The 22886-nt window shown below is 28.0% G+C and overlaps 2 protein-coding genes across 4 annotated transcripts in view; both read left to right on the forward strand.

The window, feature by feature from the left end:
• LOC124421741 (serine protease inhibitor dipetalogastin) overlaps positions 1-9556 on the forward strand; it is a 46047-nt gene extending 36491 nt beyond the window's left edge. For both annotated transcript variants that reach the window (XM_046957297.1, XM_046957298.1), the window contains exons 3-10: positions 1428-1544; positions 2236-2545; positions 3558-3701; positions 5012-5182; positions 7592-7756; positions 7922-8044; positions 8688-8864; positions 9236-9556. In XM_046957297.1, coding sequence (XP_046813253.1) covers positions 1428-1544; positions 2236-2545; positions 3558-3701; positions 5012-5182; positions 7592-7756; positions 7922-8044; positions 8688-8864; positions 9236-9467 — 1439 coding nt within the window. In that variant the 3' untranslated portion in view covers positions 9468-9556. The remainder of the gene's footprint in view (positions 1-1427; positions 1545-2235; positions 2546-3557; positions 3702-5011; positions 5183-7591; positions 7757-7921; positions 8045-8687; positions 8865-9235) is intronic.
• A 2385-nt stretch (positions 9557-11941) lies between these two features.
• LOC124421748 (focal adhesion kinase 1) overlaps positions 11942-22886 on the forward strand; it is a 78401-nt gene continuing 67456 nt past the window's right edge. The window contains exons 1-2 of one of the 2 annotated variants that reach the window (XM_046957319.1): positions 12464-12477; positions 12922-12944. The gene's annotated coding sequence lies outside the window, so the exon portion shown is untranslated. Of the gene's footprint in view, positions 12295-12463; positions 12478-12921; positions 12945-22886 lie in introns of those variants that run through there. The other variant, XM_046957318.1, reaches the window with a different exon arrangement.

Genomic DNA, 22886 nt, shown 5'->3' on the forward strand with positions numbered 1-22886 from the left:
AGGAACATAGTAAATCCTATGTGCTGTTGACCCGACGATCACTGGACCGAGACCAGGTGTACCGGACCTAGATGGTAGATCTTTACTCGATCGGTCAGCCGGAAGCAATTAAAGTTTCGACGGAATCTCGCGAAATAAATATTGCGATCTGCCGCAGACGGTGCCACGTCATCGGGGTGAATGTCTCACAGTTGCGTCCTCAACTATTATTCCCCCTACTTCTGTGATTCATACTTAACTTATCCTAATTAAAAATTGAAAAAAAATTCCATGACTGGTAAGAAGTGAAATGAAAATAATAAAATATGATCATCATTGATTTTTATAATTTACGATGTAACACATACATATATGTCGTAATAGCATGATCAATGTTTAATGTTCTTGAATGTCGTAAAATAAAATATGTATAATACGTAATTATTATTACAATTGATTATAATTTGAAAATTATTTGTATATTTTTCAAATAATTATAAATGTAATTAAAAAATCGGATATGATCATAAATGATCTTAAATATTTTTTAAGAAAAAATTAAATCGATTAAATCATGTCAATTGTTTATAATGTATTAACGAAATAGAACTATTATCGATATTGAACGTTTAGTTACATGAAAATAAAATATAACGCAATGGTATGTGGGATACGAAAAATGAAAAAAAAAAAGAAAATTTGCCATAAAGGATGACTCTTTTCGCTTATTATTATTCGAAACAACAATTTCTTGTTTCCTCTTTACTCATTACTTTACTCATTACTTCCTTCGCGGCGAGTATTATTACGGGCGTTGGCGATATTATTACTATTATGTCATTACGATAATGCGGGAATACTTGGTCGAAGAAAAAGAAAGAGGGAGAGGGAAAGATGGAGATAAAAAGAAAGAAAGATAGATAGATAGATAGATAGATGGATAGATAGATAGATAGAAGGATAGATAGAGAGAGCGAAAGAGAGCGAGAGAGCGAGAGAGAGAGAGAGAGAGAGAGAGAGAGAGAGTGAGAGAGAGAAAGGGCAAGGCAAGGTAGAGCACGATTTTGATGGGTAATAATAAAACAGAGTAACGGTCGTCTCATTTTAGATGCATCTCGAGTTAATTGCTTCTCTATATATGTATACATGTATATATATATATATATATATATATATATATATATATATATATATATGTATCTACCGCTTCGTTTCTCGGTCGACATGAAAAATCGAATTGCACTGATATTTACGACTGAAATTCTCAACAAGAGATCCCACTTACTTGTACGAGTCCTGTAGGATTGACTTTGTAAAAGATCTTCTTGGCCGTAATATATCTCTTTCGTATCATAATAACTGGAATCGATCTTTTCTCTATTTTTTTGTTTGTATTTTTTATTTCGTTTTTTTTTTATTTTTTTTTTTTCTTTTTTTTCTTTTTGCAGATTATGTGTCCGGCGCGTGTCCTCGGATATGTCCACCAAGCGGAGAGCCGGTATGCGGCAGCGACGGTATCATATATGCTTCTCAGTGTGAAATGCGGAAGAAAATGTGTGGAAAGGGTAAGGAGTTGTTAATTACATTCATTATAGCTCGTTTCTCGCACCTTAATATGTATATGCTCTATTTTCATCATTTGCTATCGTCGCCGTGCTTCTGTCTGACTTCTTATTTCCCGTCTAACTATTTTTTCAAATCAATTAGACTTCAAATCAATTTTCTGATAAATATAATAAAAGTGTCATTAAGATAATTCTATGTTTTATAGTTCTAATGTATGTACCCGTGTATCATATATCAAGATTTATGAATATAAATTATTATTATATATAAATGTAAATTATATATTATGAATATATATTTTTATAATATAAATATTAATATATTTTATATATTTTTTAAAATATATATAATACCATATAAAAAAAATTGTAGAAAGAAAAATATTGGAAAAATTTTTTGGAAATATTATTAAAAGAATTTCTGTAAAACTTCAGAGCGTCTAAATAATTGATAATAAAAAGTAAATAGTGTCTTAGTTTAAAAAAAAATTATGTAATTAATAATAAAAACAAATAATAATAAAAATGAAATCGTTTCATCCCAATGAAGATGGTTTATTTCAAATTTATATTATATTTGCGGGATAAAAGAAGATATTAAAAAATATCAATAATATTTCAAATTATTTAATCAAATTACCGAAGTTGTTCGTTAATAAGTCTAACAGATAAGAGTGACAATTCTGTTCAGGCGTGACTGTAGCGACGGAGAAAACAGCTTGCCTGAGGTCATCGGGCAGCAAGTGCGAGCATCGTTGTTCCGGCGATCAAGATCCGGTATGCGGTACCGACGGTCGAACTTATCTCAACAAGTGCATGATCAGAGTTGAAATCTGTAGGGTGGGAATCGAGCTCTCGCACCTTGGACCATGCAACAATATTTCTGCTCACAGAGAAAACTGTCCGGTTTCGTGTGATTTTGCACCACTCGATGGTCCAGTATGCGGTAGCGACGGCAACGTTTACAAGTCGACTTGTCAAATGAAGTTACTAACTTGCGGGTATGAAAAGAAAAATAAAAAAAGGGATCTCCTCTTTTTTATTTCAAAATTAGATCATTAATCGAAATTCATTTTTACATTATTTTAAGAAGCATGATTTATGAAACTGATAAATATGATTTACTATCATTTGAAAATTTAATCATTTTACATTAACAATAATATCTCTTTGAAAATTTCTATACATAAAAGTATATTAAATTAATATATGATTATATTTGTATTAATGTTATCATTATGAAATACTAATTAATCTATTTTACATTATGGTATTTATTGTTTAATAACGGTAACTTGAACGACATTAGCGTTATATAAGAGTATATATATATATATATATATATATATATATATATAACATATATATATATATATTATATATATATTATATATATATTATATATATTATATATATATTATATATATATTATATAATGTATATATATTTAATGATAAAATAAATTAAATGAATTAAATATATATATATATATATATATATATATATATGTATATATTACGTTAATATATGATTTACCAAGACAATAATTTAAAAAAAAATCCAATAATTGAACGTCTCTCTCATATATAAATAATCATTTTAAAAAGATAAACTATTGTGCTTCTAGTAAATTTCATTTCAACGATAAAGGTCGAACATTTTTGACCCAAAAAAGGATATATATATATTTATATATATATATATATATATATATATATATATATATATATTTATACATTATATGTGCTATTGCCTGAAGGAAGTACATTCCAAAGATAACGCTTTACGAAGTACCGGTATTAGTTTTCAAAGAGAAGGCAAAACCTAGAGAGACTTCGAATAGCTCGTTGCAATAAGAGATAGAGATAGAGATAGAGAGAAAGGGGGAGAGAGAGAGAGAGAGAGAGAGAGAGAGAGAGAGAAGAGTTATTCGACGGGTTAGCAACGAAGAGTCGCGCTAATCGAATCGGATTTTTATCTTTTCTTTTTTTCTTTCTTTTTTTTCTTCAATAGACAAGGAGTTGTGCGTACGAACAAGAAACACTGCCAGACCACAAGACATTGTCGTGAATCGTGTTGGCGTGGTGCTAAGCCAGCTTGTGGTAGCGATGGTATCCTCTATGCGAACACCTGCAAAATGCGAGCTAAGAATTGCGGGTAAGAACAGAATCCCTAGTTTCCACTAGGATTACATTATTACCGTATATTACATACTTACCTACCTAGTTTGCATATAATATATATATATATATATATATAATATATAATTATATATATATTAATATATATATAATATTGTAATTTATATTTCACCAGAAGTAAAACGTAAAGTAAAGGAAAGTCTCGTGAGGTCCTTCGAACTACCTCACTTCTCTTCCTTGTTTTCCTTCCTTACTCCTTTTCATCTTTGCTCTTCCTCTTCCTTTTCCCTCAGTTAGCAAACGTGCCTCGTTATTAACGAGCCACTTCGTGTACCTACTTGGTTAACGTAGTAAGCACATACATATGTTTCTTCCGAACGTTCGTTAGTCATTTTATATACATTTCTCATAAAGTTTCGTTGGTTTTTAGAACGAAGAGATGTAATGTTATAAAATATCCTTCAAAAAATGTTCGTACGATACATTTTTTTAGTAAGTTTATCATGAATTATATATATATATATATATATATATATATATATATATATATATATATATCTATAATGTATTTATAAAAATACATATATAATATTATTGACTGATCGTTATTTAGATTATTAAATGATCTCACATATTCACAAAAATGCTATATTTTTCTAATGTTTCATTACGATATATTTTTAAAATTTCCTTTAAAATATAAATTCAAATAAATATTGTAGAATGTATAAAGGACTTTGCTGCTGTATTTGAATTTCATTATTGCGACGATTTACCTTAAACTATAGAATTAATCAGATTGACTTTTGATATAAATTATTTTTTATTCGATGGTCAAACAAATTTTATCATTTAATAGTATTAAATAACGGATATTAGAGAATATAAAAAGAATAAATATAAAAAATGTGAACTCCATTAAGTGCTTTGACATTAAAATCTAAAAACATTCAAAAAGTGAATTTAATCGATTTGGCTTGTAAACGGTTCATATTACGACTTTTAAACTTTTAATGGATAATTTATTTATTTTCTTTTTTCTTCTTTTTTAAATTTTAATATAATTAGCATAATTTTTTTTTGAAAATTTATTTAAAATTTGCAAATTAAATTTATTGTAATATAGTACATTATACTAAAAATATAATACATTAAATTTATTGATATATTTAGATCTGCAACTACATGTACTTAATATTATCTCGAACTAAACGTTTGATAGAATTTAAATAAATAATGGCGGACATTAATTAATATTTAAAGTAGTCGAAAATGTCATATATGTATTCATTTACATTTGATAAATCGTTCGATATATCTTTTCAGAAAGCACGTGTTCGAGGTGCCAATGTCATTCTGTGTTTCGCGTGAACGGACATCCGGAAGTCAGTCGAACGCGTGTCCGCTCGACTGTAGGCACGAGCCGGAAGTACCGATCTGTGGATCGGATGGAAATATCTATAGGAACGAATGTGAAATGCAGATGCTCAACTGCGGGTGAGTGAATTGTTTTTAATATTGAACATGAGAAAAGGAAAGTTTTATGAATAATAGAAAAAAATTAGAAAAGTGATTAAGACAATTCGCATGTAATATATATATTTTCTTGTTTTCTAATTATTTAAAAGGTTTCAGGGTTTAATCGTTTAAAAATTTCTAGCCATTAAGTATTTAACATATTTAATTAAATTTATATGTTTAATATATAATTAAATATATAAATAACGTTAATTTTTATTCTATGATTTAAACATACTATTTTGTTATTATTATTATTATTTAAATTTATTTTTATATTATTTTATTTAGTATTTTAGAAAACTATTTAATTTTCTCTATTTTGTTTGAATATTTTTTAAGCTTGAGAGACATTAAGTATTAATCGTGTCATTCAATGAGTGACATTTTATCAAGAGGTCTTTGAAGGAAATTGATTCATTAGAATGTGAATATAAATTAATTATCTTTTTTGCTAATTAAATAGTTATGCATCCATCGAACTTTTCTTTTTCATTAGAAAGTTTTTCCCATATATTATTTCTTATATTATATAATTTAGTTTCTAGAATATTCCAGAAGATATAGTTAAACTTATTAAATTATTTGTTAGAGATTTATGTAGGTTCAGGTTCACTTGTTCTTGTATTTCTAAGAATTTTGATAAATATGGAATCAGCGCAAATATAAAATAATCTCTATTATTAATATTTTTATGTATATTTTGAATTAAAACATTGGAAGTATCGGGTTGATTAATGAACATAAATATAGGTTTAAATAATCAATTAACCAGCACTTATAAATATACCAATCTAATAAATATAACATCTTTTAATTAGAATTCTTAGTTGCATTTATTTTTAGTTTCATAGGTATTAAGTTTATTCATAAATAAGAGTCATTTTATTGTAATAAAATTTTTACTTATCATTTCTATTTATTTGATCGATAGTTTTATTATTTAATTCTAACTATTTTGTAAAATAAATAAGTATATATGATTATTTTGATGGGTAAAAAGAATTAAGTTTCAGGATTACGTCACTTATATTACGTTTTAATACTTTATTATAACTTCTGATCACTTATTTACAATATCAACGTAATGTTGAAAATATTTTAAAATATTGGTCTAATAAATAACAGTATCTACTTATAATGACAATTACTTATGAATCAACCATTTATAGAGATGTACCATAGAGAATAATTATAGGAAATATTTCTATTCTCTATAATCACTGTAGTACTAATATAGATTTTGAATCAATAAAGATAATAGCATTTTTATCTATAAAATTCTCAGAAGAATTAGAACTTCAAGAATCAGAATTTCAAATGACTTGCATGAATAAATTAAGAAAGCTTCTGGAAGTTTCAACATTACTTTCTTAGATTAGATAGCCTTTTTTATTGATAATAACGCAGCCATTTGTTTAAATTTAAAAATACTTTCTATAGATTTAAGTTTGAAGAACATTTCTTAAGAAAATTCGAGAAAATTCGATTATTTAAGATAGATTATTCGTAATAAGATGAAACATACGATAAATTCGACACATATACACATGCAATGTAGAACATAAACTCGCGCACGCCCGTGCGCAGATTACAGAATCAGATGAATATTTATGAAACATTTTATCGAAGAGATGTTAAATACGTACCTACAGTTCAGTGTACAATAACTGTTCGAAACGAACCTTCTTCCGCTCGGACAGACACTCTAAACCGTTTTGACGTCGAACGTTAACGCTTTGATGAAACGTATGGGTATATACACCGGTTGAACTCTTTGCTAACACATTACGATGATGCTGGTTGAAGGTCAAACGTGTCCACTCAACTTGAAGATGAACCATGTTCGAACGTTCGACGTTGAACCAACGAAATAAAATATTTCAAGTAACGTCTTGTTTACTTTGATCTTCTCTTCATCCAACGTCGAAACTAGACGTATCTCTGACAGCAAATTTATATAATATATTAATTTTTATATATGATAATAATTCAGACGAAGAACACTTGTTTCAATAAAAAAAAAAATGTCACATAGGTGAATAATATTAAACGATTCAACAAAATTATATAATTAATTAAAAAAAATACAAAGTAAGTTAGGAAAATGAAAATCATGTTAAAGCAATCGAATTTAGTTCAATAGGTAAACTACTGTAGAAGGAAGTTAAACGAAAGTCGTTCTTATAATTAAAAAGAAAAAAAAAAAGAAGACAAAATTTCCTTATCGACAAATTATATGAGATATTAAAAAAAAAAAAAAAAAGAAAAAGAAAAAAGGATACAAAAAATATAACAAAAAAATTATAAAATCATATAATTAAAAGAAATAAGAAGTAAGTTAAGAAAAAAAAGGGTTTATGTTAAATCGGTTGAACGGTTCAATAGGCAAGCTAGAAGAAAGGTGACCATAGTGGACTTCGAGAAGTGTCGGTCACGTTTAACGAAGTGCATGAAGCAACAGCAACGTTGTGGAAACGAAGTAGATCCGGTCTGTGGAAGCGATGCTAATACATATCCAAATCAATGTCACCTGAACGTAGCGATTTGTTTGTGAGTAGTATAAAATAAAAATAAAATATTTTCTAATAGTAAAAATTCGCGTTTGATTTGATCTGCGTCTACCGAAAAAGTTTATTGAACCAAAAAATAAGAAAAAAGAAAAGAAAACGAGCGTATACGAATTAATCTTGAAGTTTGATGGTAATCCTTTTTCAGAAAGGGTATCCAATTGGCTCACGTTGGCGAATGTACGACCTTGAAGGAAATCGAAGAGTGTCCTGAAGATTGCAACGAAGTGCCAGAGGAACCAGTTTGTGGAAGCGACGGGAACGTTTATCGGTGATTAAAAATTATATTTCTTTTAAATGGACTCTCGTTAAGAATCTCATTTGATAAGATTAAGACGGTTCCTAATTTTGATTTCTATTTTTAGAAAGAAAAAAATAATAAAAGATAAAAACGAGAAACATTCCACTTATATCTATTATACATATATCTATATATTTATTATATAGATATCTATATACTTATTTACTATATCATTGAAGTATGCAAATAATTTATTTACTATTTATATATATATATATATATACATTGAAAAAAGTATGCTTTATAATACAATATAAGTATACATTAATATATATAATTGTAATATATTTATATTAATATATATACTACTCTATTATTCTATACCAATTTATTAATTTATATACTAGAAACTTTATACTAATACTAATTAATATATTAAAGTAATATAAATATTAATTTATAATATATTAATCTATTTTAATATATTTGTATAAATTATTTATATATATTAATTTATAAATTATTTTATAAATACTTAGTCACTTAGAAAATAATGATTTTATTAAATTGATTAAAACGATCATAGAATATTTACAAATCGAGCGAGAATTTTTAAGAAAGTAATTTAAAATTTGTAACATTGAATTAGAACAATTGATTTTTTTGTTCAAAGCTCGCTTTGCCACCTACGCCACGAGACATGCGGTCAGAGGGTAGTACAAGTTCCCGCTCAGCACTGTCGTACTACAGCGCTTTGTAATCAAATCTGTAGTGGAGAACGTCAATTCGTTTGCGGTTCCGACAACAAGCTTTATCGTAACGAGTGTGAAATGAAGAGAGACAATTGCGGGTAAGCTAATACTTTAACGTAGTTACCCCTGAAAATATCGTTATTATTTCAAATATATATCATAATAATCTTTATTTATTATTATATTTATTAGTTTCATTAATTTTTTAAAGCTATAATTATGAATTAATATCAACTATACGTTATACTAATAATTTATTTTTGTAACAGTTTCTTTATTAATTTTTATAAATATAATATAATAATAAATATTAACTAAATATTATAATAATCTGTTATAACGATTTATAAAAGTTTCTTTATTCATTTTCAAAACGATCATTAGGTGTTATATGCTTCTAAAGAAATATGAATTTTAATTAATATATTTTATGTAACTAACATATTTGAAACATTACATATCATTTTAGGAAACACGTGTACGTGGTACCAATGAAAAGATGCGTTCAAGGTTTCTTGTTCCGTGGCTGTCAAAAGATTTGTCCACCATATTACGATCCAGTTTGTGGCACCGACGGAATGACCTATAGCAATGAGTGCTTCTTGGAAATAGAAAATTGTCGTAGTAGAAGCCTCGTCTCTAAAAAATATCACGGTGTGTGTGGTCAACCAACGGAAGAACCGAAAAATTATTTGTATTAATTCGACGTTCGATCGATGTTAAATCAATCGATAGGTTGATTGAGGAAATCGATTTGAAAACAAAATAATAAAAAAAATTATAATAATAATAATAATAATAATAAAAATACGTACCGGGCTACATCGAAGAGCGATCGATCGGCGATATGATACTAAAAGAAAATCGTCCTTAAAAACTTTACGAAACGATTTGTTTCGTCGATCGATCTTAGATACATGCAAATGATCGCGCCTCGTTTTTCAACAAATATGACTAAGTGATTCGACGATGTGTACAACGCGTACATTAATCTGTAAGAAAATTTTTAAACGCACAGTGTCGTATTTATAACGGAAATCTAAAAAAACAAAAAATCTCATGAGCGACAAAATCAATCGATTAATTATTATTCCATGTCGTTTGATCAATTTCAAAGAGAAAATCTTCATTGATTAATACTTTAAGCGAGCTTGCCAAGAAAAAATGGTAAATTTCATAATATTGAAAATCTTGCCAAATTAATAGAGATACATATTATCGTTGAAAGCCGTTAGAAAATCGACTTTTAATAGGATCACTATACTATACTTGATCGCTTTGTCGATCTTTTGCAAATATTCACATTCGTGAATCATCGTATGATGTTGTACTTTCAATGTAAAATATTTTTAAAAATTAACCCTCAAATGCGTATGTATGTATGTATACGTGACAATACGTACGTTTCAATATATTATAATCTAAGTAACAAAAACTTAGATTTCTACTAAATTCAAATTTTTTGAGAAATTATGATAATATATCTAATTATTTTCTATTTAAATATTATATAAAAAATATTTTATATATATATATACATATATATATATATATATTTACCTATATAAAAATAAAAAGATATGTACATAAATATATATATATATATATATATATATATATATATATATACATATATATATTTACCTATATAAAGTAAAAAGATATGTACATAAATATATATGTATATATATATATATATATATATATATATATATATATATATATATATATATTATGTAAAAATTTCGAAAAAAAATAATCATGCATTAAAGGGTTAAAAAAAGATTTCTCTTTTTTTCGTAAAAAGTCGTCGTTATGTTTATCGAAGTTAAAAATTAAGGTAATTAAATAAAACATTAATATATCAAATTATTCATAATCTTCGACGATTCACGAACGCGATCAAAGATCGAAAAATATATTTCGTCATTCTCTTTCTCCTACTCCTTATCCCTCGTATTTATTTCTTCAAGTATCATGCTTCAGCGTTATTCCGATCTCTCGCGGCGAACAATTACGACGTGCCAAAATTGTCGAAAGATTGTGCGAGTAAGGATCAAGAATCGCGTATAAACACGTAGGCTTCTAAAAAGATTTCGCATACGCGAAGAAAATAGAATCATTATTTTATTTATGTTAGATTCCTAGCGTTCTTTTAATTATAGAAAATCATTATTATTTATTTTACCGAAAGATATTTCTTTCTGTCTCTTTATAAGTTTTTTTTATACACGATTTTTCACCTATGTATGTACACATATACACATGCATATACTTATATACATACATACACACGTATATACTTATATACATACATATACACGTATATAAATACATACAGCTATGATACTCGTTCTAAGCGATCTATTTCTTCTTTTAATCGATGTAATAACGTAGACAGTAAAATACGTTTTTCAAACTAAGGAAGAAATGAAACTTTCCAGCCTAACATAACCTTCCGATGAAAATGCAATGTGTGTTCATATTATAATTAATATTACGTATTATTATTAATCATTATCGTGTCTTTAATTTATTTTATCGAACACGAGGATCTTTTTTTTGTATCGAAACTAACATTGTGTACACGCTTATCAATAATAAACCATATACGTATATTTTAAGATATGAAAGCATTTCCATAAACAAGTTTTCCTCTCGGAAGTTTTACATTTCTAAATAGTTATTTTTTCTTTTATTAAACATTAACGTTTATCTTATACTCTTAGAATACTTGGAGATATTAAAAAATTTATGTCGGAAAAATATTAACAATAATATTTATCGAAAGTATTTGGAACACGTACTTGCATTTGAACTAAGAAAATTTGATATTTTATTTCGAAGGAATTCGTTTCAATCGACATTATCGACTAAGAAATGGCAAGATAAAAGTATGAGTAAAACGTTTAACGAATAACATTAAATTCGACTTTAATTTTCTATTAGAACGAAATAAATACGACGTCTGATATATCTTCTACAAAATTACTATATAAAATATGATATTAATTTTATCTTAAGAAAAAAAAGTAAGAAAAGATCGATAAACCAAATTGTTGCAAGTCGTTCAAACAGATTACGTTCACTAACGTGAATACTAGGTTCGATTTTGTAACGTCAGACGGCGCCACATATGTTGGCTAGTAGGAACGTATATAGATGGCGCTTCGGTATACCGCTATTGACAGGTGCCGAAAAAACATGGCGCTCAGTGTTTATGACAACTGATTGCTGGCGATGGAAATCATACGCGACCGTCACATATTCCTAGTTACATTTTACGCGGTTCTCTCGACAAATTGTTACGTAGATTATTAATTATTCATGAGAATAATAGATCCGTTAACGAGATTGCTTCAAAGGTGCCGAAAGAAATTCTCTTACGATAACGCGTGGCCCTCTTGAAAACGAGGCGATCAGGGGCTGAGGATATCATCGGCAAATCAAAAGGAAGAGAGAAAAATAAGAACGTTTTGGAGAGCTGTTAAATCAACACCTTGCATCGAGATCAAAGACAGAGTTATCGTAAGTAATAAATATAAACAATGTTTTTTTATTGTTTCATTAAAATTTGTCGAGTCCATTGTCGATAAAGTGTCGTCGATGAACATTGCTTATATAAAAGGAGGGGGTTTAGTATCAGCATAGCAAGAACGGCGGGAGAGGCCATCTTTAAGTGTCTCCGTCGTAAGAACGAAGCTCGTGCCGGTGAAAGAGGAGAATGGAGAGAGAGAGAGAGAGAGAGAGAGAGAGAGAGAGAGAAAGAAAGAAAGAGAGAAAGAGAAAGAGAGAGAGAGGGAGAGAGAGTGAGATAGAGATAGAGACAGAAAGAGGGAGAACGAGAAAAAGAGACAAACAGAAAGAAAGAGAGAGAAGTAAGAGATTACGCGAATCGTATTACATAAAACGTCGTTGCTTTGGCCTTCTCGTTCGACGCTCGGCCAACGAACGTTTATCGTCGAGGACGAATTTCTCTTTCTCACTCTGTTTCTGTTTCTGTCTCTCTCTCTCTCTCTTTCTCTCTCTCTCTCTCTCTCTCTCTCTCTCTCTCTCTTTCTCTCTTTCTCTTTCTTTTTCTCTCTTGCGTTCTTATCTCCCTGTGTGATTTTCGATATACTTACGTACCTGGAAACGAACGAACTTGTGCGCCAGTTTCGTGTTGTCCTGTTTTTCACGTATGTACATCTATGTATGTATATATGTATGTAATATGTATATGTGTGTTAGTAGGTAGTATCTTCTTTTATATCTCATATAACAATATGTACGAAATTTATCTTAATTATTTTTGTCTAAATGTATATATAATTTATATTATTACTTTTATTATGAGGTAATGTACTTTCCGAGATCGATTAACGATTAATAAAGATGATTGAAAAATAAATGGTTTATTATTCGTAAACAAAAATTGGAACAATTTTATTTAATAAAATAGGACGTATAATAATTCCGAAAGGAACCAATGACCTTTATATTATTTATGTTATTCCTGGAGTCGATGGTTTACATACGTATATAATATTAAAGTTCTCTTTTCCAAGGAAATATATATATGTATATATGTAAATATTATATATATGTATATATGTATATATTATATATATGTATATATGTATATTGTGTATATATATATATGTATATTGTATATATATATATATATATATATATATATATTTATACACATGTATATTGCTTTTCTCGCCTCGCAACAAGATTTAAATTTATTCCTCGAGAAATCGATACTTTCTACGGCTGCATTGCGCGATTCTTTGCTTATCGAGCATGCCCGATGGCGCGCATTTTGAATTTATAAAAAGTCGATTAATTTTTTCTAATTTATTACTTGTTATTTATGATACGATGACATAAGAAGATTTTTCTTTTTTTCTTTTCTTTTTTCAATGATTATGAACAAATTACAGAAAAAACACGTTATACATTTTTTATTTTTTAAGAGGTTATGTATACTTATATGATATAAAGAAAAGGCAAGTTTAATGATTTTTTCTTTTTTTACAAAATTTAAAAGATCGGTTTTTTGAAATTATTGATGTAGAATAGGGCAGAGTTGTTTTATAGTTGTATAGTGTATGCGATGTGAATATTTCCTCGGGGTATTATCAAAAATCGAAAAAAATTAAAAAGCCCTTAAACTATATTAAAATGAATCAATCCTTCATGAAGCTAATTTTGAAATTTATTTAAAATAAAAAATAAATTATAAAAATAATTTATTTTCATTTAATAAAAAAATATAAGCGATTGAATTTACTACGTGATTTTCATTTTTAATGATTAACAAAAAATCTATGGGCCTTAAGAAAAATTTCTGTATGACAAAGATTAGTAGATAATGATATGAAAAATGATCAGGCCAAATTTTACTCATGTCGGTTTAGTAGTTTACAAAATATTGTCGAAAAAATATGAAAAACATAGTTTCTAAAGAGTACCAATTGAAGATTAAGATACTTACCTGTAAAGTCAAACTTGTCAAGGTTGACTTCAAACAACTGTAACTTTGTTAATTTTTGATATTTTCTGATAAAATTTTTAGAAAAAAAATCCTTTAAAAAATTATATTAATGAATAAAAATTGTTTTGAAAAATCGATTTTTTTTTTAATTTTTTAGATGTAATAACTTAAGGAACAATTGTTATAAATTCGAATGATCATAAGTGATTGAATTGATGAAAACGTGGGAGTTGAGGATAACAGAAGTAGCTCAAATTCTTCGCACGATCAATTTAATTTACAACGCATACCGAAGGATGTTGCCAAGGAGTTATGAGTCACAAAGGCTTCTCATCTTTTGTTTATTGGTCACACGTTGACGGATTATTTGTTGAGGAGACACTTTTTTTAGATCATGGATATAGAAGATCGTATAAGGAACGTGTAGAGAGAGAGAGAGAGAGAGAGAGAGAGAGAGAGAGAGAGAGAGAGAGAGAGAGAGAAAGAGAGAGAGAGAAATCGTGGTTCATGTTTGATCGTTTTATCTTTGCTTTTTCACGCCTGCTTGGTCGCTTTCTTAAAATTTGCTTTAGTAGATAATCGTGATGTAAGCTACCGTACCAAAGTTGAGGGAATTTCATGATAACGCGAGTGAAGTACAGGGAACGAATGCTTCTACCACGAGATTCGAGTTATCCAATCTGGTCTCTTGAATATTTATGAATGTATGTTTGTGTGTGTACTAAAGTGTTATAGAGGAAGAGTAATCTAGAACGTTTATATTTATACGAGATTTAACCGTCTCGATAGATAATAAATCTTGAAGTATAACTTTTCTAGAAAATATTATGTATTAAAACATCAATAATAATCGGCAGTAGCATGATAGTATGTACTTAAGCATTTAACACCTTGTCATTAAATGACATTTTTCTTATTTTAATTTAATTTTTCAAAAAAAAAAAAAAGAAAGAAAAAAAAAGAAAGAAGAAAAAAGAAACTATATACGAGTACATATATATGTAAATATTTGAAATAAAAATTGTATCGTCATTATTCGTTGTTTTCTAAATTTATGATGACAAATAAAATTGTGAAGAACATAATGTTATAATTATCTTATGAATTAATAATTTTATTAGTTCGCATGTATTTAAGATTTTAATAAAAAATATGACCGTGTTCCTGCTTTGTAGTATATTATTATAAATTGAAATAGAAAAATGGCGCATGGCAAATATATTACAGATAAAGGGTAAAAACAATAGAGACCTAGAAGAGAAACAAATAATTGGAATTCTTTGCTAAAGATAAAAAAAATATTAGAATAGGTATATCGTATATATGGGAAAGGAGATTGTTTTATGCGCCAAGAATCTTGAAGTAAAAAGAAACAAAAGTAAAAAGAGAAAGAGACAGAGAGAGAGAGAGAGAGAGAGAGAGAAAGAAGATATTGCACACGAATATTTTTTCTTATATAGCTGCATTGCCCGACATAGTCCAATAAGCGATGTCATGTAACAAATGCGAATGGCTCGTTCCTTCTGCAACGGGATTACGTTATTGATGCAGTATGTCGTGCCAAGGCGAAACGGAATTGAGTGTGATGTAAGGTCAGAAAGAGAGAGAGAGAGAGAGAGAGAGAGAGAGAGAGAGAGAGAGAGAGAGAGAGAGAGAGAGAGAGAGAGAGGGAGAGAGAGAGAGAGAGAGAGAGAGAGAGAGAGAGAGAAAATCATCCTCGAAGGATTACTTTCTCACAAATCTATTCTTTGAAACAATCGAATTCATTCAAATTATCGTTTCCTCAATGATTATTTCATGATACCTTTATTGAAAAATATTAAAGAAAAAGAAAAAAAAATGGAAAAAGAATTAATTGATTTTTATAATATGCGTAATAAACAAATGTAAAATATATTGTATATTATGTACATACATATGCGATAAGTGTGATCCATTTGTTTTCTTTTTGTTTTCTTTTATTTATTATTGTTATTCAATTAATTTTATTTTTATTTCTTTTTTATATCTTGTTTATCCACATATTCCAGGTGATCATTTTTTTAGTTATCTTACGATTTTTTTCTGCGTAAAATAAACCGTTTAATTTTTTTTTTCATTTTTCATCTTTTCATCTACAATAACAGGAACATTCTATTAGATTCTAATTTATTCGAAAGCACGTTTTATAGTTTTTTCCTTTATTTTTGTCTTTGAATATTTGGTATATTTCTTTGGTTTTTCTTTTTTTTTTTGAATTGCATTCTGAATGTGCTTTCGCCAATAAACATCCTTTTTGCTAGTTTCCTCTTGGATATTTCTCTCTATTTTTTAAAATTCTTTTTTATATCGTTTGTCTATTTTCAATGGTCCATTGCTTTTTATTAGCTCTAATAAAATTTTTGCTTTTACGCTTTGAAAATTAACGCTGCGGAAATCTCGCTTTCTTTTAAGTCTCCCTCTCTCCCTCTCTTTCTTTTTTTTTCTCCAATTTTGTTTGAGAAAAGAGAGCACGATAATTTGCAAACAAATAGGCTTGATGACGCAACGTAATTGCCATATACAAGACATGTATAGTACACGTATATATCTATCCAATGAGCTTCGCCATTGTTATTGTATTAATTGTATTAGAAAATCGTACATAAAATAAAACAAAGATATAAATAAGATAATAAACTTTAATGATTTCACGATGTATAATTTTTATTTAATGCTATTTATTACGTGATTACGTATGATATACAACGTGAAGATAGATGATAAATATAATATATTGTAGCAAATATAATACAATAAATATAATATAATATAATAAGATAACGTAATAAATATAATCATTATTATATATTTAATTTTTTTATTATTAATTATTATTATAATTATTTAATAAATGATTTAATAAATAAATACAACACACGTCTTTAAATCAACGTGATATAATCGCCGTTATCCTACTAAAATTTAATGCGTTTTCTTGCGTTTTCTACTAAAATTTATATAGTACATGTTTATGTAAATTTTAATTTAAATCATTGAAATATTTAGATAAGAAACAGTCATGTATCAGAATATTTCTTTCGTTCTTTTTTTCATGTTTTTTTTTTTTTCTTTTTTTTGTTTGGATATCAGAATACGTGCATTAGAAAGTTTTCTGATAATGATGATAACGATCGTTAAAGTCATAGAGAATCGAATGGAACAAAAGAAAATGGTGTAGAACACAAAACTTTCCTCGTATTTCGATTTTATCAAACGGACAAACTCTGTTCATTATTTGAGCAATCAAATCGAAAGTTCTATTTCTTTGTGCATATACAATATATATATATATATATATATATATATATATATATATATATATATATACATATATTTACACACATGCACATATATATATATATACATATATTTACACACATGCACATATATATATATATATATATATATATATATATATATATATATATATACGAATTTAATGGCTGACTTATTTTTTGAACATAAAAGTGAGAGAGAGAGATAGAGAGAGAGAGAGAGAGAGAGAGAGTAGTATAGTTTTTCTTTCATTCGGTTTTCATTTCTTAACTAACGAGAGATCATATAATTATCTTAAAGCGGTACGTAACTAAGACGTAATTTCTATTTCGAATGATACTCTCTCCTCCTTCTTTTCTTCCTTCTCTTCCTTTTTTTTTTTCTTTTTCTTCTTCTACAACTTCTCCTCCTTCTTCACGGATTCGTTCTACTACTTCCATTCGAAAATTTATTTTAACCTAAGCTGGAAAAGGAGATCGATTATACCCAAACTTTTCCACGTCCATCATGAATTCTCCGCAATGCGGATAACGTGAAACGAGTTTCCCGATAGACTAGAGATATTATAACGAGGAAATATTTCAGTTTTTTTTTTTTTTTTTTTTTTTCTTTTTGAGTTGAATTTTTCATTTTGCTAAAATGTTTTGTTCGAAGGAAAATATGATTATTTTTGTATTTGTATTGTTTTTCTTTTTTTTTTTTTCTATATATACGAAGGAGAATATAAGAAAAGAAAGGCTTTTCTTATAGATTCCCATAGGTTTCTGTGGGAATCTGTCAATATTATTTTTTTTGGACCATTCTGGATACTCTGAATTTAATGATCCGTGTCTTTTTAAAATTTATAACGCATATAATTGAAGATTCATGTTCGAAAGATGTTCTTTTTATCTCAGTGAACGTACTACATTGTACGTTCAATTTGCGATTTTCTCTTAAAAGTTTTCATGATTGTTTCATTAAAAATTTTTCATAAGTTTTTCCTTGTCTTCGTTTCAATGATTTCGTCGAAAAAAAAGCAAAAAAGAAAAACCAAAAGAAAAAAGAACAAAAATTTCAAGCACGATTTAAAATAATACTGCGTATAAGAGGAATTGAAAAGTTGAAACATTAATGTCATGTTTTGATTAAAATATTACTATGCTGTCGTTCAAATGTTTAAAATTTTAATTCTATCTACAATATACGAATACCTTTTTGAACTTATGTAGTTTTAATTAATTTCGAATATATTTTTAGAAAAACTCATCAAATATTTGTATTGACGTCGAATAGATTTCGATCTAAAACGACTCGAAGTACTTGTCGCAATCTGATTAAAGAACGATCCAAAAGAAGATAAAAAGAAATATATTTTTTATTTTATCCATGAACACAAATTTGGATATCAATAATATTGTTCCATTGTACATACAAACCAGTGGTTCTCAAAAACTTGATATCTATAAGAAGCTCGCTCGTTCTTCTTTCTTTTTTCAGAAAAAAAATTCCATTTTTTAAAACGTTATTAATGGTCATTTCAAATTCGTCGTTTAAAATTATTCAATGTATCCTGAAATCTTTTTCAATGTTAAACTATCTAAAAAAAAAGTGGATGAAAGAAAAATCGAAGATCTTTGTGTAGGTTTAATTGAAAAAATTCGTGTTTGAAAATAAACATTTTTGTGCGTGATATACGAATAACGAAGGCGAGTCTTACAACTGGAAACTTGGTATTACGCCTACGTGCGTACACTCGGTGTCACAGCGGTTCTCACGCGTTTCCGGTCACGCGATTGTCCGACGCTCGATTAATAGCCCACGGTTATTCATTGATGTCGAATCTCCGAAACGGGAAGTTGCCGATCACGATTTTTACATTGCATTCTTTTATTAATATTTTTCTTTTGTCCATATATTATTACTTATTTATTTATTTACTTATTTTCCTTTTATTTCTAGTCCACATAAGTAAGATTACTAAGCAAGATTTATTTATTTTCTTCTTTCTTCTTTCTTTTTTCCTTTTTTTGTTTTTTTTTGTTTTTTGTTTTTTTTTTTGTTTTTATCGTATGATGATTCGTATAGCGAGTGGCGAAGAAGGAAGAAGATAGAAAAAAGAGAAAGAGAACTAACTTGCGACGTGACTCTTCGTTATCACGAAGCATGGTAGCTTACGCTTTATTTTCATACTCGAAACCGGAAGCGCAGACAGTGCTTCTCCCATTGTTATGGCCCACAATGTTTGTCCTTTGCGATAGATCTTTTATCTTATCTCAATGTCTCTTTATTCCTTACTAGCTTTGTTAGTCCTCCTAGCAAGAAGTTAACTCTCGTTTGTCCCGATTAATTCTATTTTCGATAAAAACTTTCAGCAATGATCACAAAACGATCTATTTTATTCTTTCTTGCAAATGTTCTCGTTAAATATTTTATATATATAATACACGAATTTTCGTTAATGTAATAATAATTCTATATGTTAAATATGCGGAAACGAAATGATATATCGAACAGTATAAGTAAAAATAAATAATTCTTTTCTAAACAAAAGTTTAATAATCTATCTTTTAATTTAATTTATTTCAATGTTTTTTGTTTATTTCTTTTAATTTTCCTTTTATTTTAGTTTATTTTCCTTTATTTTAGTTCGTTTAGTTTTCATTTTAATTTAAATTTAGCTCATTTTTTTCTTTTTTTTTTCTTTTTTTAATTTTAATTTACTTTTGTTTAGATTACTTTTTCTTATCGTTTTTCTTATCTTAGCGTAGACGTTTGATCCGTATTAAATAAATTCACTGAATATCTTTTTGCTCCTGCTTTTTTTCATTCCCTTTCTCAATTCCTTTTTTGCACGAACGTGCAAATATTATTTAAACTTTTGATTTGTATTTGAGAAAAGTGCATAATCGAGTTTGACTCTGTCTCCCATTTAATTGTAAACAGTAAGTTAGTAAATAAATACTTATGTCAATTGGTATTACGTATCTACCCGTCATTATAAAAAAGAGAGAATAGAGGGCCGGAAAATAAAATAGGGACAAAGAAAAGAACAAAAAAGAAAAAAGAGAACAACTTTCATTTCGAACAATGGAGATTATCAACGGGGGTTCAAGAATGTGAATGTGAACGTGAACATACACGTTTGCGCTCGTGAGCACACTTCCCGTGGAAATAATTTGCTAGAGAGTTCGCGGTGGCTTGTATGAATTACCAAGATGATATCAGTCATTTTGCCACGGTAATTAACGCCGTACCCGTTAGAAGGAGGAGCATCATGCATGGTACTTACATTTATGTGTACATATACAGGATGTTTCATCTAAATCGAATATTTGAAATACATATATCTTCGTTAGTTATAATAATACGATAATATTTGTAAGGAAGAAATTATTTTTGGACGAAAAGAAAGCATTATTCCCACAGAATTTGTTATTAATTAACACAAAATATTATTCAGGATCATTTTCTTGTTTTTTATTACGATCTCAAAATTATCGATGTTTCTTTTCTTTTTAAATGTTATAGCTCATAAAAAGACGAATTCAGGGATATGAATTTTGTTTATCTTTATAAATGTTTTTAAATAAGAAGGAGTGACATTCGATAGAAAAGAAAGAAAATAAAAGAAAAAAAAGAAAAACAGAAAAAAAAACAATAAGGTCTTAAATCTAGACTTTTCAATATCAAATATTTATTTTAGAAAATGTTCGATACATTTAAACATGATATTTTCACAAACATCAGAGGACATGTGACAAAGAATTCTATGTGTGTGTTTGTTATCACTTCAAAAGTGATGAAAAGTGCAAAGAAATCACTCATTAAGCTTATCCGAAAATGTATTGGAGTTCATATCGTTGAATTTTTCTTCTTAGAAGCCATAACATTATGAAAATAAAAATATAAAATATGTATTGAAATCACAAGAAAAAGAAAGACTAGAATACCAATCAAGATGACTTTAAAATCTTAAATTTCTTCCTTTGATTTTCGTTCGTATTCTCGAAAGGAAGACGGAGGTGTTTCAACTATTCATATTAGGTGAAGCACCCTGTACAAAACATACAATACATATGTAAGTACATAAATGTGAATATGTGAACATTAGCAGAGCAAGTCGGCTTGTCTCCTTTAACTTTCTGACCGAGCATACACTAAGAAAGACAGAAGCACGATTAATTTCCACTTCCATTAATCACGAAAACGTTCTCCTTCTCAACTTAACGAAGAAGAAAAACGAAACTAGAGAAAGAGTGAGTGAGAGAGAGATAGAGAGAGAGAGAGAGAGAGAGAGAGAGAGAGAGAGAGAGAGAGAGATCTTTAATTACGCATTGTAATAATTCGATCCTTACTAGTGAATATTCTTCATGGCTGTGAGCATGAACTCTGTACGTTTGCACGTGTTTGATATGGATCGAGTGATTAATATCGTACACATTTCATTTGTTTCAAGTCCTTAATTACAGTATACGAGAAAGGAATAATTATGGGAGATTATTTTATAGCAAAGGCATTGGGTGGATTTATATTCGTCGGTGATTATCCTAAATACCGAAAAAAAAGAAAAAAAAATGATTTGGAAAGATTGTAATGTATTATTAATTATATCTACATATTATAAATAATTAATTAATAATTTAGTTATAATTTAGTTATAATATAAAGGAAAATATAAATACTTCTAATATGAATTATGGAAAGTAATATTTATTAATAACACGACTTGTACAAGATATCAGTTTGTTTTGTTCCAAATGATCTTTTTAATGTGATAATTTTAATTATTTCTTCATGCGAAGTATATGCACATGAAGAAATAGTTAAAAATAATTATATTTAAAAAAAAAGAACCATAGGAAAGTAAAACGCTCTAAAGATAAATACATTTTTTTCTGTTTACAATAGTCAATTGGAATTATTTTATCAAATTTATTTTTAGTTAATTATTCATTATATTATTACGTTATTAGTCTCTTATAGATATTATATATTCTTTTGTTGATTATTTTATAGCTTTTTTTTTATTGTTGTATAATAATAAGAGGTCGTTTCGAATTTACTATTGACGAACCAGTTAACATCCGTCCACCTTAGTTATCGTTCTCGACAAGAGAGAGACAGAGAAAGAGAGAAAGAAACGACTCCTTCGATCCTCCAACTGTCCTACCCCCTCTCTTAACAAAGTCAAAATAAGAAAGAGGAAGCAACGAGAGCGCAACGAGTCTGTCTCGTGCAGCTATTCAGACATTCGAGCCACTTATTACGTTCGGACCCCTTCTACTGATTCTTTTTCTTTTTCTTTGCTTGCCAGTTGAGAAGAGAATTTCTTCCATGTCCCAACCACTAGCTACCATCA

This window comes from Vespa crabro, chromosome 2 (genome assembly GCF_910589235.1).
Source record: "Vespa crabro chromosome 2, iyVesCrab1.2, whole genome shotgun sequence".
Lineage (NCBI taxonomy): Eukaryota > Metazoa > Arthropoda > Insecta > Hymenoptera > Vespidae > Vespa > Vespa crabro.